The sequence below is a fragment of the Mustela erminea genome, chromosome 3 (assembly GCF_009829155.1).
Source record: "Mustela erminea isolate mMusErm1 chromosome 3, mMusErm1.Pri, whole genome shotgun sequence".
Classification (NCBI taxonomy): domain Eukaryota; kingdom Metazoa; phylum Chordata; class Mammalia; order Carnivora; family Mustelidae; genus Mustela; species Mustela erminea.
Window position 1 is genome coordinate 134,822,029 of NC_045616.1, and position 20,039 is coordinate 134,842,067.

The following is a 20,039-nucleotide window of genomic DNA, read 5'->3' on the forward strand; positions in this document are numbered from 1 at the left end:
AGGTTTATGGGGGACCCCAGTGAATTTAGCACGTGCAGTTTAATACTAGCTAACCAAGGCTTACTCCAGAAAAAGAGCTAATCAAGTAGTGTACCTTAAGAGAGAAACAAAACCATCGTCATTTGGGGTGGTGACAAGTGTTCATCTTTGTGCCCAAAGAAAATGAAAATAATATGAGGAACAGAGGGAGCCTCCAGTGAAGTTTTCAGACTTCTGAAACACACGGGGATGTTTAAGTCTAGCCTTTGGGGCGGGCATAGGGTTGAAGAGGAAATAATTTGTGCTGTCCCTTTCCGCTGGTGGAGAACAACCCCCAAAATCCAAACCACTACCTGATAAAAGCCCAGACAGAAAGGGAACAAAACAGACTAGCTGTTCCCACTTCCTGTAAGTGGTTAGTTCTCTGCTTTGTTAATCCCTTACATGTATCACTGCTAATGCCATGTCCAGGGAAGTATGCAAAGTGGGCAAGACTTTTTCCCCCTTTGCACTCAGCATTTCAGCTAAAGAACTGCAAATCCCCAGGAAACTTTCACTTTGAATTCTGTCTGGATCAAGGGCAATATCCAAATCCTCTTTAAAGTACAATACCAGGAGTCTGAGGCTTTACGCAGTGCCAGCTGCATTTTCTAAAAGGGTGGATCCCCATCAAAGGGGGAAATAAATAAAAGCAGGGTGGGAAATGAAGCCCTCCCCCCAGTTGCTGTCATCCATCTAAAACAGGGCATGCTTATGAAATACCTCTGGCTCTTGTTGGGGTCGTAATAGACTTTAGCCAATCCATTTCCAGTTCCTACCATGATCTGGTTCAGCTTTGGATGCCACAGGCAGCGGACAACACTCTGAAAAGGAAAGGCATGGGAATCAACTAAAGAAGCCAAATAAAGATGGGAAAAATCTTATTTTGGTGGCTAGTTTGCTAAAAGTGGGCATCATCCTGATGGCTACCTATAATTTTTAGGACATTCTCCCTCTAAACCAGAAGGCTGTGTCCCTGAGTTAGGTTCTATTCCATCACTTGTTATAAGTGTGATACCCTTTAAAAATGAAAAAAGATGGGGCACCTGGGTGGCTCAGTGGGTTAAAGCCTCTGCCTTTGGCTCAGGTCATGATCTCAGGGTCCTGGGATCGAGCCCCATATTGGGCTCTCTGCTCAGCAGGGAGCCTGCTTCCCCCCTCTCTGCCTGCCTCTCTGCCTACTTGTGATCTCTGTCTGTCAAATAAATAAATAAAATCTTTTTAAAAAATGAAAAAGATGTTCCTTCCTGACACCCCTCCTCTCTTCCTGACAACCTAGCAACCGTAGAGGTAGGCTTCCCCAGCTCCTTGGCCATGTGAGCCTGGCATCTTGGAACGCTAAGCCCACATAACTCAGTTCCGCTTACCACTGAAGCAGATTTAGATCTCAGTGTTTCATGCTTTTATACACACAATACGTCCCTCTGGACAGCAGATTGAAGCCAGGTGCTTATTGTTTTTAGTTCACCAAGATCCAAATCTCATAAAGCTTTTTCAGGAACAACATATATTTGCAGGCATTGAATAATACCTCCCTATCTATGAGATAAACCAGCAGGATGATAGCAGAAGTAAAACAGAGATACAGCATACAAAGACTTGACATTAACCTGAATGAAAAACTATTTAAGAGAAGGTTAGCTGGAAGTTATGATCCTTTGAATTCATTACTGGTAAGGAAAACAAGTGGTGCTCTGGGGTCAAAAAGAATGAGTTCTCAGTGAGAATGACAACCTGTTTTTAATTTGTGTCTGCAGTAAGCGGGCCGAAGTGGGAGGTTTAGCAGGGACAGAATGGTGGGGAGGGGGGGTTGATAAAGCTCAAATTGGTACGCAGAGACACCTTGGGCCAGGTTCTGCAGGTCTCACTCTGATAGAACAAGCAATGCGGGGAGCCTGGGTGGCTCAGTGGGTTAAGCCTCTGCCTTCGGCTCAGGTCATGATCTCAGGGTCCCGGGATCAAGCCCCACATCGGGCTCTCTGCTCAGCAGTGAGCCTGCTTCCCCCTCTCTCTGCCTGCCTCTCTGCCTACTTGTGATCTCTCTCTGTCAAATAAATAAATAAAATCTTAAAAAAAAAAAAAAAAAGAACAAGCAATGCAAGGAAACACCAATTCAAGATTTATTAAGGACCATCATGTGCCACGCAATGTACAAGGACTTTTTAAAAAAAGGGTACGATTAGATACTGCTATTTTGGGTTCTGAGAGCAAAATGAAAATCACGAAAATTCTGGGCTTCCAAATCTATCTCAGGCTGAATTTCTCTGGTTTCTTCTCCCTAACCATCCCATTCTTGTTAAGACGGAGTATCTGTGCATCTCCTCAATCGCTTTTGATAGAAATTCTGGCTCCCACCTGACTGGCGAGAAGTATGCATATCATTATATGGCCCCAGATCCTTCTCTAAGATTCCTGAGGAACTCAAGAGGAAACCTAAGAGTCTGCAGATCTTCTCATTCTTGTCTGACAACGCTCTACAAGAGCAGTTCCTAAGCTCTGCAGCATGGAAGACAGCCAACATGCTCTACAGAGAAAATGAAACCAGAGTGGCTGTGTTTTCCCAGTTTGGGGGGAGGGGTAAAATTGGGTTAAAAGGGCAAGTTTTTATAATTTTAGGTGTTCTTTCCACAGTTTTTTCTTAAATCTATGGTGCCCGCTACCCAGTGTCCACGAGCAAGCACTAAAAGATGATAAAACATAACATAGTAGAGTGGTTATTAATAAAAATCCTTGGGACACCTGGGTGGCTCAGTGGGTTGAGCAGCTGCCTTCGGCTCAGGTCATGATCCCAGCATCCTGGGATCGAGTCCCACATCGGGCTCCTTGCTCAGCAGGGAGCCTGCTTCTCCCTCTGCCTCTGCCTGCCATTCTGTCTGCCTGTGCTCGCTCTCCCCCCTGCCCTCTCTGATAAATAAATAAAATCTTTAAAAAAATTAAAAAAAATTAAAAAATAAAATAAAATAAAAATCCTTGAGAACAGTATATCATATACAGCTTGGCTTTTGGAGGTGGGTTGTCATTTCATTCATATGCTTGTGAAACCTACTTTATAATGCACAAGCAGAGAAGACACATTTTATCTTATAAGACTGTGCTTGGCTGGTAAGATGGAATTAAGTGTATCAACAGTTCAAGGTCTACAAAGCACAGCCTGATTTACAGGTGCTCTGCCATTGAGATTCATTTGAGAATCATGCCTTGGCCACTGGAAATTTCCAAATGGTCATGGCGAGGTATAAGGAAACATGAGAAGAGTCACAAACTTAACCTTATAAAACCCAATCTAGAATAAGTTCACCGAGGCCGATACTCATCTCCTTCAAATCAATGCTTACATGTCATGATGCCAAGAGTGCCGCATTTAAAATTGTACCCCACAACTTCCCTTACTGTTTTTTTTTCATTTTAACCAAAGAAAGTATCACCTTTTAACATAATATATAATTTTATCTTTAATTATGCTTATTATCTGCTTCCCTGATGTGAACATAATTTTCACATAGGCAGAGATCTTGGCGTGTTTTAGGTGGCAATGTATCCCAAATGCCTAGATTAGTGTGTGGTGTTCAATAAATGTTTGCTGATGGAATGAATCAAGGGTCAGAGTTCACCCAAGTCTAACTGGACTGCTTTGCTATGCAGAGTTAGAGACAAGTGAAAGTTCAAGTTAAAATCATTACAATCTATGGAGAATAATTTTCTTTCTCTAGATCATTATCATACTCAAGTATCCTACAGATAAAGTAGAGCTCATTCCTTCCTAATGTGGTCCTAAAAAGAGGGATATGCATGAACCAGAGAGTGAGAGACAATAGTAAGAGGGGCTTTCAAGGGCTTCAGAAATTCCAGCCAACTACAAAGGGCCCCAGGACAATCTCCAGGACATAGTATTAAAGATATTTCACTTCCTTGGTTCTCTAGAGGTCTGGCTAAGCAGTCTAAGATTACTGGTTCTCAAATATGTTTTCAAGTGAGCAGGGTGCAGAATTGGAAAGGATCCACAATGTAGGCCTGGTAAATTCCAAGACACCCAGCCAAACAGGCAGTTTCCAGGGGCAGCAGGTTACTGTTACTCTCTCCCTCTACTCTGAGGGTGTAAATGTTAGAGAGAGGCAATTGCCCAGGCCAACAGACCAAGACTGGATTGCTTTCTAGGTAGCCCAAGCACAGGCCACCGCACCTCTATTCCTGTTCACGTCCATCCCCCTCTGGAGTTCTTAGACACACACGTGGCTGGTCAACATAAAGCTCACTTACCCTCCTTTTCACATGGAAGCAGGGAGAATGCAGATAAGACCCCTTGAGAACTAAACAGTCATTCCAGAGCTCCATCCACTGTGGCAATGAGTCACCAAGGCAGCCAATGAGGGCTCCGTGAGCCGTCTAACTTAGGCAAAGGATACTTAAGGCTCAATTACCCTAAGACTGGTTATTAATCAAATACTACAGGGATTCCGAAACATGGAATGAAGAAACAGAATTCAAAGTCAAAGGTGGGTGGGCCTTTTTTGTTTATTAATATTTACTGTGTGTGTTTAGCTAACCTTTGTAAACTTTGCAGCTAATGCGGCTCCACACTTTGTCCTGTCAAGGAAATGCATCTTATAGCAGAGAGTTGGACATGTGCCAAACCAAACAATCCCCCAGACAGCAGCGCGGGGCAGCCAGCAGAGCCGCCACGCTGCTAACTCGTCGAACATACATACCGGGCTTTACTTAACAACAATGGGACACGTGCCTGCTAGAAACCCACGGAACTATCAGAAGACATACGAGCTATAACTACTCTAGGTAGAGGTCCTCCCCTCCGTCAACCACCCACCAGAGCCTCCCTTCCCCGCTCTGGTCTTCGGGAGGTGCTTCTGTGGCCGAGGGGCTGACACAGTCGGACCCACCCACAGGCTTCGGAGGGTCCCCAGCACATCTGAGTGGTGGGACCAGAGAGGAAAATGACACAAGAGCTACCCGGATCCTAGAGAAAGCCTTCACACTGTACCCCGAAATTCAAACGGCGGGAGCCCACTGTCGTGGGGAAGGACTAGATTCTGAGATTTTAGTTGCATATTTTAATAAACTGATTTGCTGCACTGACTTGGTAAGACATTTTATTCTTACGCTAATCTACTTCAAAACAATGTGGATCCACTAATGGCTTCCCCTAGCTAATTAGGCTGACCTCCGCTTTAGCACAAAATTAGGTGTAGCCTTGTAAACCAAAGCCTACCTTCATCTTTTCGTTATAATTTGGCAGTGCAGAGTAACCACAATCTGCCCCAAAGGTACTTAGCTCTAGCAGCAGCCACAAAGAGACGGGAATGGGGCTGGAGATCATAAGCAAGATGACAAGAAGGAATTACAAGACTTTCATGTACTTAACACCGAGATCTTTCTTCTCTGCAGAGACCAAAGAAAAAGCAGGGGTGTGGGCTGGGGAAGAAGAGAGCGCTGTGTACAAACAGCAGAGTCACTATTCCGAAACAGGAATTTGGGGATTACCCCTTCGCGAAAGTAAAAAGGCCATGAAAACTTCCAAATAATGTATTTCTGTGGTTTTTACGGTTTACTTTCAGTGAAATCATGGAAGCAAATAAAGAGAGGAGAAGGAAGCGAATGAGAGAAATGAATTTATATTTTAGGGCATGGTGGGAAGCGAACGACTATCTGGAATTTTATATCATCTAAAGTAACTGAATCCTTGCAACAATACTACAAAATTAGTAATGCTATCCTCATTTCATAAGAACAAGAAACTGAGGCTTAAAGGAGGGTGGGGAACTTTCCCACGGCCCTGCAGCTTGTACAGAAAGGAGCTGGGATCAGTGGGGAGGTTTTCCCAATTCCAGTGCTCCTTCCCTGATACTACTTAATTATGCAAAGTCCTATTTTAGAAGATGGGGAGGAAGGGGTGTGGGAGATCTGAAATCATTTCCAAACCCACCTAAGCCAGAAGGAGAAATCTTAGCAAGTTTATATTAAAAGGCAGATGGTTTAACTAAAATCATAAAGGAAAGGCTCACCACTAACCAGGTCATAAATGTTACTATAAAGAAATCAATGCCTGTATAGTATCTGAGGCGTCTGTAATGCAAATACCCAAACACCACCGTTATTCTACTCTACATGCTAAAAGAAGCCTAACATCCTTCATAATTTTATATCTTAAACATGATTATGATGAAACACCATTTCCTGATCCTTCCCAGCTGCTGAGCCACACTGTAAACCAAACTCCATCTGGCTTTTTTATGTTTGGTTTTTGTCACATAGTACAAGAATGGATAAGCTAGCTAGTGATTCCTTGGGAGAACCAGCACTTTTCAGAATTTTCAAATAAGGAGCCTTACACCTGTTTGTGAAGGAGACAGTCACAGTTTTGCAGATCTATATGGAGGCAACCTCATGGTCGTGGACATCCTCAGGAATATCCACTGCGTTTGAATGGCTGTGTGTGTGCTGATTCCCAAGGCTAAGGTCACAGATCAAGATATGAGGTCCAAAATAAATAAAAACAAGGCAGATGAGGGGCGCCTGGGTGGCTCAGTGGGTTAAGCCGCTGCCTTTGGCTCAGGTCATGATCTCAGGGTCCTGGGATCGAGTCCCGCATTGGGCTCTCTGCTCAGCAGGGAGCCTGCTTCCTCCTCTCTCTCTCTCTGCCTGCCTCTCTGCCTACTTGTGATCTCTCTCTGTCAAATAAATAAATAAAATCTTTAAAAAAAAAAAAAAAACAAGGCAGATGAAAATGGAAAAATGCAGGAGAAAAAACTCTCTTCAAATTTTCACAAGCTCAAATTTCATTTCACAGAAAGAACTGCTTTCTACATTAAAACACTGAGCCGGGAAGGTAGAAGAGTAAGACGAGAATTCTTTATACCTTTGTAGGCTATTTGTCCTGTCCTGCCAAAGCCATGATTTCCCCAAATTTGGGGTATTCTGCAGCACGCATGGACCATGAGGCTTGGCTTCATCCCTCTGAAGTTCAGGAGGAAAACCTGGCGAGTAAGTCTCAATCTCCAATAAATAAAACTCCTCAACACCCACCTGATCTCCATGGAGACATCCCTCAAATGGAAAAATTAAAGACAGACATCTTCTCAGTTCCTCTTCCTAAATACACACCTATCCTTTCTTCTTCCTCCACACCTCCTCCAACTCCAAGGAAGTTCTACCGTAGGGCCAGACATGAAGCAACTGTCACTCTTTGCTTGAAATCTCAGTCTTCCCCCTTTCCTGCCCCAAGTAATTTTCTGATAAACCAGATAGCAGCTTAATGGTGAAAAGAAAAAAAAAATGCCGTACCATTTTTATAAATGTAGGGTCTGCTGCAGAAAAACCAAACAAGGAAAAGTGTTGCTCTTTACCTGCCACAAATATCTGATACAGATGTACAGATTATGACTTTTAAAAGCTAGCACCTAATTATCAAATTAATTCCCATCAAAGCCATGGAAAATTCATTTATTAAAATCTTTCCCTTTATAGCCTATGCTCTAAAATTAAGGTAACTGCTAAAGCAACAAAAATCTGAAACCTGGTAGTTGTCCTTGGCACTAAATGAATCACATCTGTATCTGATAATAAAAATGCCTAAAGAATTTCATCACAAGAAAAAGTTCTCAGAGTAAATGGAAGAAGGTCTCTTGAGTAAGAAAATTAAATACAATTTTCTTCATCTAATTCAAAACACTAAACATTAGTTTGCTCCAATTCACTTATTTGAGAAGAATTTACAAAGGCAAAGAAAGCACAAATAATGACTGAAGAAAATCTGGTAATTATTCTTATTAACGGAAGTCTGGGAGCCGGAAACAAACAGGCAGCTGGAAGCTGGAGTCCACAGGATCAGTGACACTGGAGGTGGATCCTACAAGGCAAATATCCCAGAGGCCCCATGCCACAACGATCCACAGAGAAGCAGCACTTACTGGAGGCACAGTCCCAAAATTCTAGCAGAGCTTCCCACTGGTGGGCACAAGATGCGCTGCAGGGAATTCCTCAGGCCTGAGATCTCCTCAGGTCTAAGATAGGCATAAGGTATTAGAGCCTTCAGCAAATCAGTTAACAGCAAAGAGTACCCTTATCTGTTTACACATTATCATCATGAGCACCTGGTTGAGAAAAAGCTTGGGAAACACTACCTAAGGCCACATCTCTCGGCTAATCTACACAGACCCAGGCCTCTTTACTCTTTTTCATTCATCAAGTTAAAGATGGCCAAGGCCATACATGAAAAAGCCACAGCTAACATCATACTCAATGGTGAAAAGCTGAGAGCTTTTCCGCTAAGATCAGGAACAAGACAAAGATGTCCACTCTTGCCACTTTTACTCAACATAGTACTGGAAGTCCTGGCTAAAGCAATCAGACAATACATACATACATACATACATACATGGCAGGCACATTGGTAAAGAAGTAGTAAAACTTTCACTATTTGCAGATCACATGATACTGTATATAGAAAATCCTAAAGACTCGCCCAAAAAACTAGTAGAATAAATAAATTCAGTAAGGTCACAGGAAACAAAACCTATATAGAGAAACCCACTGCATTTCTTTTTATTTTATTTATTTATTTTTTTTTTATTTGTCAGAGACAGAGGGAGAGAGAGCAAGCGAGCACAGGCAGACAGAGAGGCAGGCAGACCCACTGCATTTCTATACATCAATAATAAAGTGGCAGAAAGAGAAATTAAGAAAACAAGCCCATTTATAATTGTACCAAAAATAATAAAATGCCTAGGAATAAACTTAACTGAAGAGATGAAAGATCTTTACTCTGAAAAGTATAAAACACTAATGAAAGAAATTGAAAATGACACAAACAAATGGAAAGACATTCCATACTAATGGATTGGAAGAACAAACATTGTTAAAATGCCCATACTACCTGAAGCAATCTCCTGATTCAATGCAAACCTATCAAAATTCCAACAGTATTCTTCACAGAATTAGAACAAATAATCTTAAAATGAGTATAGAACCACAAAAGACCTCAAATAGTCAAAGCAATCTTGAAAAAGAGGAACAAAATGGGAGGTATCACAATCCCAGATACCAAGATGTACTACCAAGCTGCACTAATCAAAATAGTACAGTACTGGTACAAAAACAGACATAGATCAATAGAACATAATAGAGTGTCCAGGAATAAATCCACAATTATATGGTCAAATAATCTTCAACAAGAGTCAAGAATATGCAATGGGAAAAAGTTTCTTCAACAAATGGTGATGGGAAAACTGGACAGTTACATGAAAAAAAATGTAACTGGACCCCTTTCTCACACAATATACAAAATTAAACTCAAAATAGATTAAAGACCTAAATTTAAGATCTGAAACCATAAAAATCCTAGAAGATCTGAAACCATAAAATCATAGGCAGCAATTTCTCTGACATTGGCCATAGCAACATTTTTCAAGACAGGCCTCCCATCTAGGAGGCAAGGGAAACTAAAGCAAAAAGAAACTATTAAGACTATATTAAAGGGGCGCCTGGGTGGCTCAGTGGGTTAAAGCCTCTGCCTTCAGCTCAGGTCATGATCCCAGGATCCTGGGATTGAGTCCCGCATCGGGCTCTCTGCTCAGCAGGGAGCCTGCTTCCTCCTCTCTTGCCTGACTCTCTGGCTATTTGTGATCTCTGTCTGTCAAATAAATAAATAAAATCTTAAAAAAAAAAGACTATATTAAAATAAAAAGCTTTTATACAACAAAGGAAACTATCAACAAACCTAAATGACAACCTACTGAATGGGAGAAGATATTTGCCAATGACATATTGGATAAAGTTTTAGTATCCAAAATATATAAAGTACATATATAACTCAACACCCAAAAAACAAACAATCTGATTAAAGAATGGGCAGAAAACCTGAATAGACATTTTGCAAAAGAAGACATACAGATGGCCAGTAGACATATGAAAAGATGCTCAACATCACTCATCATCAGGGAAATGAAAACCAAAACCACAATGAGGTACCACCTCACACCTCTCAGAATGACTAAAATCAAACAAACAAGAAACAACAAATGTTGGCGAGGAAGCAGAGAAAAACATACCCTTGTACAGTGTTGGTGGGAACACAAACCGGTACAGCCCCTGTGGAAAATAGTAGGGGAAATCCTCAAAAAATTAAAAATAGAATTGCTATATCATCCAGTAATTCTACTACCGAGTATTCACCAAAAGAATACAAAAATATCAATTCAAAAAGATATGTGCCCCCAGCGTACTGCATCATTATTTACAACAGCCAAATTACAGAAGCAACCCAAGTGCCCACCAATAGATGGATGGATGAAGAAGTGGTATATATATATACAACAGTCTATTATCAGACATTAAAACAACAACAACAACAAATAATATCTTGCCATTTCCAACAACAAAGATGGATCTAGAGGGTATAATTCTAAGTAAAATATGTCAGTCAGACAAAGGCAAATACCATAACCACACTCATATGTGAAACTGATCGAACGAAACAAAGAAGCAAAGAAAAAAAAGGACAACCCAAAAAACAGACACTTAAGTATAGAGAACTGATGCTTACCAGTGCGGAGATGGGTTGGAGGATGAGTGAAATAAATAAAGGGGATATAAGTACTTATAAGTGTATAAGTACACTTATAATTATGAATACTGAGTAATGTTAAGAATTGTTGAGTTACTATATTGTACATCTGAAGCATATTTAATATAACACTGTATGTTAACTACACTGGACTTCAAATTTTAAGAAAAATAGATATGCGCATAAAGATAATAACCATAAATCCTTTGTTTACATGAGTAAACAAAGCACAAGTAGATAAAGCCATTAAATCCTTATACAGGTAAGAAATACATATCATTAAATCTTGGAAATCATCAGCTATGTAAAACCAACCAAACCAAACCAAACAAGAAAAGTTGAACCTTCAAAAATGAACTATATAGGGGCACCTGGGTGGCTCAGCCATTAGGCCACTGCCTTCCGCTCAGGTCATGATCCCAGGGTCTTGGGATCGAGCCCCATATCAGGCTCCTTGCTCAGCGGGAAGCCTGCTTCTCCCTCTCCCACTTCCCCTGCTAGTGTTCCCTCTCTTGCTGTTCACTGTGTCTCTCTGTCAAATAAATAAAATCTTTTAAAAAAATGAACTATATAGGATATGTAAAGCACTATTTATCTTAATACGGTATGGTAAAAATGTTTTACAAATCATACTCTTTTACTTAAGCCCTTTGGGGGGTCTCACAACCCCTCCTCACACATGACAAAGCATTATATCACTCCAAAAAAAGAAAAAAAACCCACTATCTTGGGATATGTGTTAATTATAGACCTCTTTCTTCCCTACACTATATATAATTGTCTGGCCAGAGATCCGACAGAACAGCTGGAAAACTTGTTACTAAAGATCGTTCATCAAATTCAGGTTGGGAGAGGAAAAATTGTCACAGAATGTCCTACAAGACATAAAGTCCTTCACTGGTCTGCTATCAGCAGGACATAATACGGTGCTGGGGTTAAACAACAGAGCACCAGTCATCATTGCACTGTATGGCTTCACACTGTATAAAGAAGAGTGTGCGATTCTGAACAGCTTCAAAAATCTATAAAATCAAGTTCTCCTTTTCTATATTTTCTATATTTCTATATTTTATAAAGGAGTCAAGTACGTTTCTCCTTCAGGGTTGTATTATCTAGTGGCTAATTCTTCATCCAGCTTAACCATTCATGGCAATCATATCTATACAAGGACCAATTAAAAGAACATCAAGCACAAGAGTGTAGAGAAGAGAAAAAAATGTTTCTATTTAACCAAAAGGGTAATAGTGACTTTTGCTGTTGTTTTTGCAGGTCCAGAAATGGAAGCAAAACAGTAAACCAAAATCATTTCTTTGAAATCGCTAATACCAATAAGTAGTAGATGTCTTTAAATATAGCACAATACAGCGTAAATGTCTCTAGAAAATGAGTAAATTATTGAACTGAATGAGCTCTCCTTTTGGTCCTCATTCTTTTGCTTTCATTGATTTATGAAGCCTAGAGCAGCACGTGACTGGCACTTCATCTCGACGTAACTCTCAAAATAAGATCTTTTCAAATAGATGATCAAAGAGATAATGACAGGAAGGACATCTCACCATAGGTTTTGAATGAATTCCTACAGCAAGCATTATTTCAAGGAAAAGAATGGCTGAAGAGAGGATCAGAGATAACAGAAATGTTGAGACAATATGACCCACAAGGAAATGTTAAAAAACAACAACAACAACAACTAAGTTTGGTTCTCGCAGACAAGAAAGACTGAACAGAAACTTTGTAATAGAGGAAACAGAGGATGTTGACCAGCTGTTCTCCAACTCCATGAGGACTCCCCCTAAACGATGTGGGCTCTAAGCTTAAGAATGTGAGGCTCAAGTACAGGAAAAAAATTTTAAAAAGATCTGATAGTAAGGGATTTCAACAAAAGGAATGAACTCTTTGGAAGGATTGTAAAATCTGTTAAAATTAACTCTAAATTTCACATAGAAGAATTAAGGCATAGTTCTCAGGTAGGCAAGGAGATGGACTCCGGAAGATAATATTAAGAAACTAAACAAAGTAGGCTTGCTGCCAGATGGCAGCTGATTAAGCAAAAGCCAGTAGCTTTGCCTGTGGCAGTTACATCAAGGGAATACACCACCATAGTAAGAGAAGTGACTCACACCAGGATCAATGACATTATTTTACTTCCTACAATATAAATGTCCCTGCAAATGTGCAGGGATATTAGAAGCTTCCTTCTAGGCACATCTGCTGCAATCTGTACTATTCCATTATGTATTTTCCATTACCATTGTAATTTTTTTTCAAGGAACGAAGGAACGAAGGAAGTTAAGGGAAACAGGAAGTTAAGGAAAACAGGAGGGAGAAAGGAAGGAAGGACTGGTTTTAGGCGAGACAGAGGAAACAATCCACTCGGTCTGGCCTTCCGAATGCAGTTATATAATACAGAAGGCATAGAGCACCTATTTGAGGACTCTGAAAAGTAAACAGTAGTAGTAGGTAGATTGGGGAATTAGTCCAGAATTCAGAACATCACTGAAACAGAAGACTTCACTATTTCCCTTATTCCAGTACTTCCTACTACTCCGCCCCAAAATCTTTGATGCACAAAATATCAAAATTTTGAAAAAGACAGCTCAGTCCAGTTCAGTTTCCCTTTTGCTTTAAGCTTTAGTACACAGCCTTGTTACTCATCCCATTTTTATTTAAAATACTGATATTTTATTCATCATGGATTTTTTGTATTTTCATTTTTTATAATGTTGTGTTAAAATGTCATTTATCTTTTACTGAGATTTTTGGCACCTCCTTAAATTTTCTGCTTGAGCCTGATCCTAGACCTGGATGGACCTATCTCAATGTATGTCTCCCTCTATTACATAAAATTAAGCCCAAAATGGACCACTAGGCCTAAATACAAAACATAAAACTTATAGAAGAAAATATGAGTGACCTGGGGTCAGTCAAGGAGTTCTAAGATATGACACCAAAACTACACTTTATAAAAGAAAAAAAAAACTGTAATTCGGACTGTATCAGATTCAAAATCTTTTGTTTCATTAAGCCACTATTAAGAAAAAAATAAGCAACTAACTAGGAGAAAATATTTGCAGATATCCTAAAAAGAACTTATCCTAAAAAGAACTTGGTGTCTAGAATATATAGAGGATTCTCAAAACTTAATAGTAAGAAAACAAACGACCGGATTTAAAAATGGGCAAAAATACTTAACAGGTGCTTCACCAAAGAGAGTAACAGCGGACAAAGAGCACATGAAGATATTCACCATCATTAGCCAGTTACAAAAATGCAAATTATAACCTGATGAGAGACCATTCCACACCTATTAGAATGTATAAAATAAAAAGTGTCCACAACACAAACTGTCGTTAAGGATATGGAGCAAATGGAAAACAAATACACCATTGGTGGAAATGCAAAATGGTACTGTTACTCTGAAGAATGGCTTGGTATTTTCTTATAAAAATCATCACAGGGGCACCTGGGTGGCTCAGTGGGTTAAAGCCTCTGCCTTCGGCTCAGGTCATGATCCCAGGGTCCTGGGATCGAACCCCGCATCGGGCTCTCTGCTCAGTGGGGAGCCTGCTTCCTCCTCTCTCTCTGCCTGCCTCTCTGCATACTTGTTATCTCTGTCTGTCAAATAAATTTTAAAAAAAAACTTAATAAAGTTTAAAATAAATCATCACATACTCACTGTATGACCCAACAAGCCTACTCTTAGGTATTTACTCTACAGAAACAAAGGTTTCTGTTCACACAAAAACTTATATGTGAATGCTGATGGCAGCTGTATCTATAATCTCCAAAAAGTGGAAACAATCAAACGTCCTGTAATAAGATAAACTGGGCTATGTCCACACAGTAGAATACTACTTAGCAATAAAATGTAACAAACTCTTGATACACACCATAACCTGGATGAGTCTCAAAAGCATTCTGCTAAAAGAAGCTGGTCTAACTGAACATAATAGTAATAATAATAATTATTATTATAAAGAAGTTGATCTAAAAAGGTTACATGCTGTATGAGTCCATTTAGAACACATTCTTGAAAAGCCATCACTACAGTGGAGACCAGTGAATGCTAGGGGTTGGGAAGGGGGGTGTAGGGGAAGAGGTGAGAGAGCGGCTACAGTGGGACAGCACAAAGGAGTTTGGGGGGGGCGGTGACAGAACTATTCTGTATCCTGATTGTACTGACGGCAGCTACACAAATCCATACATGCACTAAAAGTCACAGAACTGTACACTTTTTATTTTTTTATTTTTAAAAATTTTTAAAATTTATTCTTTATTTTATTTTATTTTTAAAAATTTATTATTTATTTTCAGCATAACAGTATTCATTATTTTTTCACCACACCCAGTGCTCCTGCAATCCATGCCCTCTATAATACCCACCACCTGGTACCCCGACCTCCCACCACCCCGCCACTTCAAAACCCTCAGATTGTTTTTCAGAGTCCATAGTCTCTCATGGTTCACCTCCCCTTCCAATTTACCCCAACTTCTTTCTCCTCCCTAACTCCCCATGTCCTCCATGCTATTTGTTATGATCCACAAATATGTTTCACAAATAAGTGAAACCATATGATAATTGACTCTGCTTGACTTATTTCACTCAGCATAATCTCTTCCAGTCCCGTCCTTGTTGCTACAAAAGTTGGGTATTCATCCTTTCTGATGAAGGCATAATACTCCATAGTGTATATGGACCACATTTTCCTTATCCATTTGTCCGTTGAAGGGCATCTTGGTTCTTTCTGCAGTTTGATGACCATGGCCATTGCTGCTATAAACATTGGGGTACAGATGGCCCTTCTTTTCACTACATCTGTATCTTAGGGGTAAATACCCAGGAGTGCAACTGCAGGGTCATACGGAAGTTCTATTTTTAATTTCTTGAGGAATCTCCACACTGTTCTCCAAAGTGGCTGCACCAACTTGCATTCCCACCAATAGTGGAAGAGGGTTCCCCTTTCTCCACATCCCCTCCAACACATGTTGTTTCCTGTCTTGCTAATTTTGGCCATTCTAACTGGTGTAAGGTGATATCTCAATGTGGTTTTAATTTGAATCTCCCTGATGGCTAGTGATGATGAACATTTTTTCATGTGTCTGATAGCCATTTTTATGTCTTGATTGGAGAAGTGTCTGTTCATATCTTCTGCCCATTTTTTGATATGATTGTCTGTTTTGTGTGTGTTGAGTTTGGGGAGTTCATTATAGATCCTAGATATCAACCTTTTCTCTATACTGTCATTTGCAAATATCTTCTCCCATTCCGTGGGTTGCCTCTTTGTTTTTTTGTTTTTTTTTTTTTTTTTTTTTTGACTGTTTCCTTTGCTGACACATAGACCAGTGGAACAGAGTAGAGAGCCCAGATATGGACCCTCAACTCTATGGTCAATTAATTTTCAACAAAACAGGAAAAAATATACAGTGGAAAAAAGACAGTCTCTTCAATAAATGGTGCTGGGAAAACTGGACAGCTTTATGTAGAAGAATGAAACTTACTTAAGAGAATGAAACCATTCTCCTACACCGTACACAAAGATAAACTCAAAATCATAAAAGACCTCAACGTGAGACAGGAATCCATCAGAATCCTAGAGGAGAACACAGGCAGTAATCTCTTCGATATCAGCCACAGCAACTTCTTTCAAGATATGTCTCCAAAGGCAAAGGAAACAAAAGCGAAAATAAACTTTTGGGACTTCATCAAAATCAAAAGCTTCTGCACAGCTAAATTTATTTATTGATTGATTTTTTTAAGACTTTATTTATTTACTTGTCAGAGAGACAGAGAGAACACAGGCATGCAGAGGCATAGGGAGAAGCAGGCTCACCGAGGAGCAAGGAGCCCAATGTGGGACTCAATCCTGGGGGGCCAGGACCATGAACTGAGCTGAAGAGCTGAAGGCAGCTGCCCAAGGCATCCCTGCACATTTTTTAAAAAGATACATTTTACTGTATCATTAAAAAAAAAAAAAGAATCAGCACTAAACTAGTTCATATCATTTTCCTTACTTAAAACATTTAGATTTGATAAAGCAGATATTACCATGAAATCAGTGGTTTCTTTTCTATTTTCATGTGCCTACAGATGAGCACTCAACTGTATTCCTCAAATCCTGAGAACTTGTCCTGAAACACCCATAACACGATAGTTTTCCATGTAATGAGAAGTAATTTAATCAAGTAATACCAGCCCCCATCCCTCCCCCCACCCCCAAACATTGTGAAGCTAACAGCTAACTTAGCAGGGGACTCCAGTTGAGGTCCAGGTACCATTTAAATTGAAGTCTGGTAAGTATGCTGCTTACTTCACGAAATCCCAAGAAAGAATTTAGTAATCCAAACCATGAAAGCAGCAATAATGCAATACTGTTTTTCATCACAGCCTAATGACATATCTTTTCTTTGGTGATTAAAGAAAAATACGCCTACAGAAAGGAGTAGTGGCTGATCACTGTGTGATCATCTTGACAGTAAAACACTGTCCTAATAGCCATCCTGGAAGCTCTTGACCCTGAAAAGGCAGTGCTAGAGAAAGAACCATGTTAACTGCTGCACTGCAGATTAGCACTGGCAGTACAAGAACTCCATTATCGTCTGCTTACTCCTGTCTGTGTTTGTTTGCTTAATTCAATAGCCAACATGTAGTACATCATTAGTTTTTGATTTAGTGTTCAATGATTCATTAGTTGCATATAACACCCAGTACTCACTCATCACATCATGTGCCCTCCTTAAGCCCCATCACCCAGTTACCCAACCCTGCCATACCTACCACCCTTTCTACAACCTTCAATTTGTTTCCCAGAGTCAAGAGTCTCTCATGGTTTGTCTCCCTTTCTGATTTCTTCCCATTCGTTTTTCCCTCCCTTCTGCTAGGATCCTCTGCACTATTTCTTACACTCCACATAGAGTAAAATCATATGATCATTGTCTTTCCCTGACTGACTTATTTCACTGAGCATAATCCCCTCCAGTTCTGTCCTTGTTGATGTAAATGGTGGGTATTCATCCTTTCTGATGGCTGAGTAATATTCCATTACATATATGAACCACATCTTCTCTAACCAGTCATCTGTTGAAGGACATCTCAGCTCTTTCCACAGTTTGGCTACTGGGGACATTGCTGCTATGAACATTGGGATGCAGTGTCCCTTCTTTTCACTACATCTGTATCTTTGATGTAACTACTCAGTAGTGCAATTGCTGAGTTGTAGGGTAGCTCTATTTTAAACTTCTTGATGAACCTCCATACTGTTTTCCAGAGTGGCTCCACCAGCTTGCATTCTCACCAATAGTGTAAGAGGGTTCCCCTTTCCCTGCATCCTCACCATTTGTTGTCCCCTGTTTTGTTCATTTTAGCCATTCTAATTGGTGCAAGGTGGTATCTCATTGTGGTACTAATTTATAGTTCCCTGATGCCAAGTGATGTGGAATATTTTTTTCATGTGTCTGTTGGGCATTTGGATGTCTTCTTTGAAGAAGTGTCTTTAGATGTCTTCTGCCCATTTCTTGACTGGATTACTTGTTTTCTGGGTGGGGTGTTGAGTTTGATAAATTCTTTTTAGAAAAAGGATACCAGCCCTTTATCTGTTATGTCATTTGCAAATATCTTCTCCCATTCTGTGGGTTGCCTTTTAGTTTTGTTGACTGTTTCCTTTGCTGTGCAGAAGCTTTTTTAAAAATATATTTTATTTATTTATTATTTGAGAGAGAGAATGAGAGAGAGACAGCATGAGAGAGGGGGAGGGTTAGAGGGAGAAGCAGACTCCCTGCAGAGTAGGGAGCCCAATGTGAGACTCGATCCCGGGACTCCAAGATCATGACCTGAGCCGAAAGCAGTCGCTTAACCAACTGAGCCACCCAGGTGCCCCAAAAGCCTTTTCTCTTGATGAAGTCCCAATAGTTCATTTTTGCTTTTGTTTCCCTTGCCTTCAGAGATGTGTCTTGCAAGAAGTTGCTACGGCCAAGGTCGAAGAGGTTACTCTCTTTGTTACCTAGGATTTTGATGAATTCCTGTCTCACATTGAGGTCTTTCATCCATTTTAAATTTATCTTTGTGTATGGTGTGAGACAATGGTCCAGTTTCATTCTTCTGCGTGTGGCTGTCCAATTTTCCTAATACCATTTATTGAAGAGACTGTCTTTTTTTCCCATTGGAAATTGTTTCCTGCTTTGTCAAAGATTAGTTGATCATAGAGTCGAGGGTCCATTTCTGGGCTCTCTGATTCTGTTCCACTGAACGATGTGTTTGTTTCTGGGCCAGTACCATGCTGTCTTGATGATCACAGTTTTATAATAGAACTTGAAGTCAGGCATTGTGATGCCCCAGCTTTGGTTTTCTTTTTAATATTCCCCTGGCTATTTGGGGTCTTTTATGGTTTCATACATATTTTAGGATTGTTTGCTGTCCCTATCAAAATACCATTGACATTTTTCACAGAGCTAGAACAAACAATTCTCTGAAGTTTTTCATCAAATATTCATACATCTCAGAAGACCAGGAAACAACAAGTGCTCCTGTACCCTGCCTTTCTGTTTCCAACAAGTAAAAATGTTCTAAATACCTACATTGAATATACTGTTTTATCACTTGGCTATGGGAAAAATATACCTATTTTAGTAAGTACGAATAGATTAATCAGTATCCATCTAGAATCTTCATTGTTTAATCCTCCCAAGAAAGCGAATTACAGCAAAACTTCATTAAGCTGATGGTGCTTTAGCCAATTAATATATAATTCAAAGCAACTGCTGTTCCCTAGTTAACCAGCTGCCTGATTGCTCTTCCATAAAAATCAGATAGTGGAAAGCTAAACTCGAAGTCCATTTCTTCCATCCCCTGTGCTTCATATTAAGAAGGTTTCACTACATTTTAGAAGGCAGACAAAAGCCAAATATAGTCTTTCTTTCGGGTTTATTTTCAGTTGGCATTTGCACTGCCAATAGCTCAAGTTCCCTCTGTGTCCTGTTCCTTGTACAACCCTGACTGGGCAAAGACACTGCTGGACTCCTTTATATCTAGAAAACTTTTAAAGAGGTGGAACCCTGTATCAGTGAGACAGATCATTAGTCTATTCCCGGGATGATACAGAACAGGTGAGTTCCTCAATTCTCCAGAGACAAGCTTTCACAAGCACAGCTTCATTAATTTGTTTCAAGTGAATTTCCAGAGTTGTTCTATTTAGACTCATACGTAAGAACAAAGACACTTTCCAAAACCAATTCTGAGGATGTCTGGAATATCCATTAATTTGAATGACCTTTCTGCTCTTACATATGTACAAGTAATGAAGAATGATTGTAGTCTTAATGGTCAGCATGTCCCTTATACTCATAAATTAAGATAAACAGCCAGTTTGGTGAAGAGTCTACTATTTATGGCCTATTATACCCATTTCTTCTTTCCCTTCATTCTCTTTGGATTTAAAATATCAATATACTC

At 39.9% G+C, this 20,039-nt stretch overlaps 1 protein-coding gene across 1 annotated transcript in view; it reads right to left on the bottom strand.

Moving 5' to 3' along the window:
• The window catches only part of WDR70 (WD repeat domain 70), a 304,933-nt gene that overhangs the window by 25,857 nt on the left and 259,037 nt on the right, over positions 1 to 20,039 (bottom strand). The window contains exon 14 of the mRNA XM_032337571.1: positions 742 to 842. Within this exon, the coding sequence (XP_032193462.1) occupies positions 742 to 842 (101 nt within the window). The remainder of the gene's footprint in view (positions 1 to 741; positions 843 to 20,039) is intronic.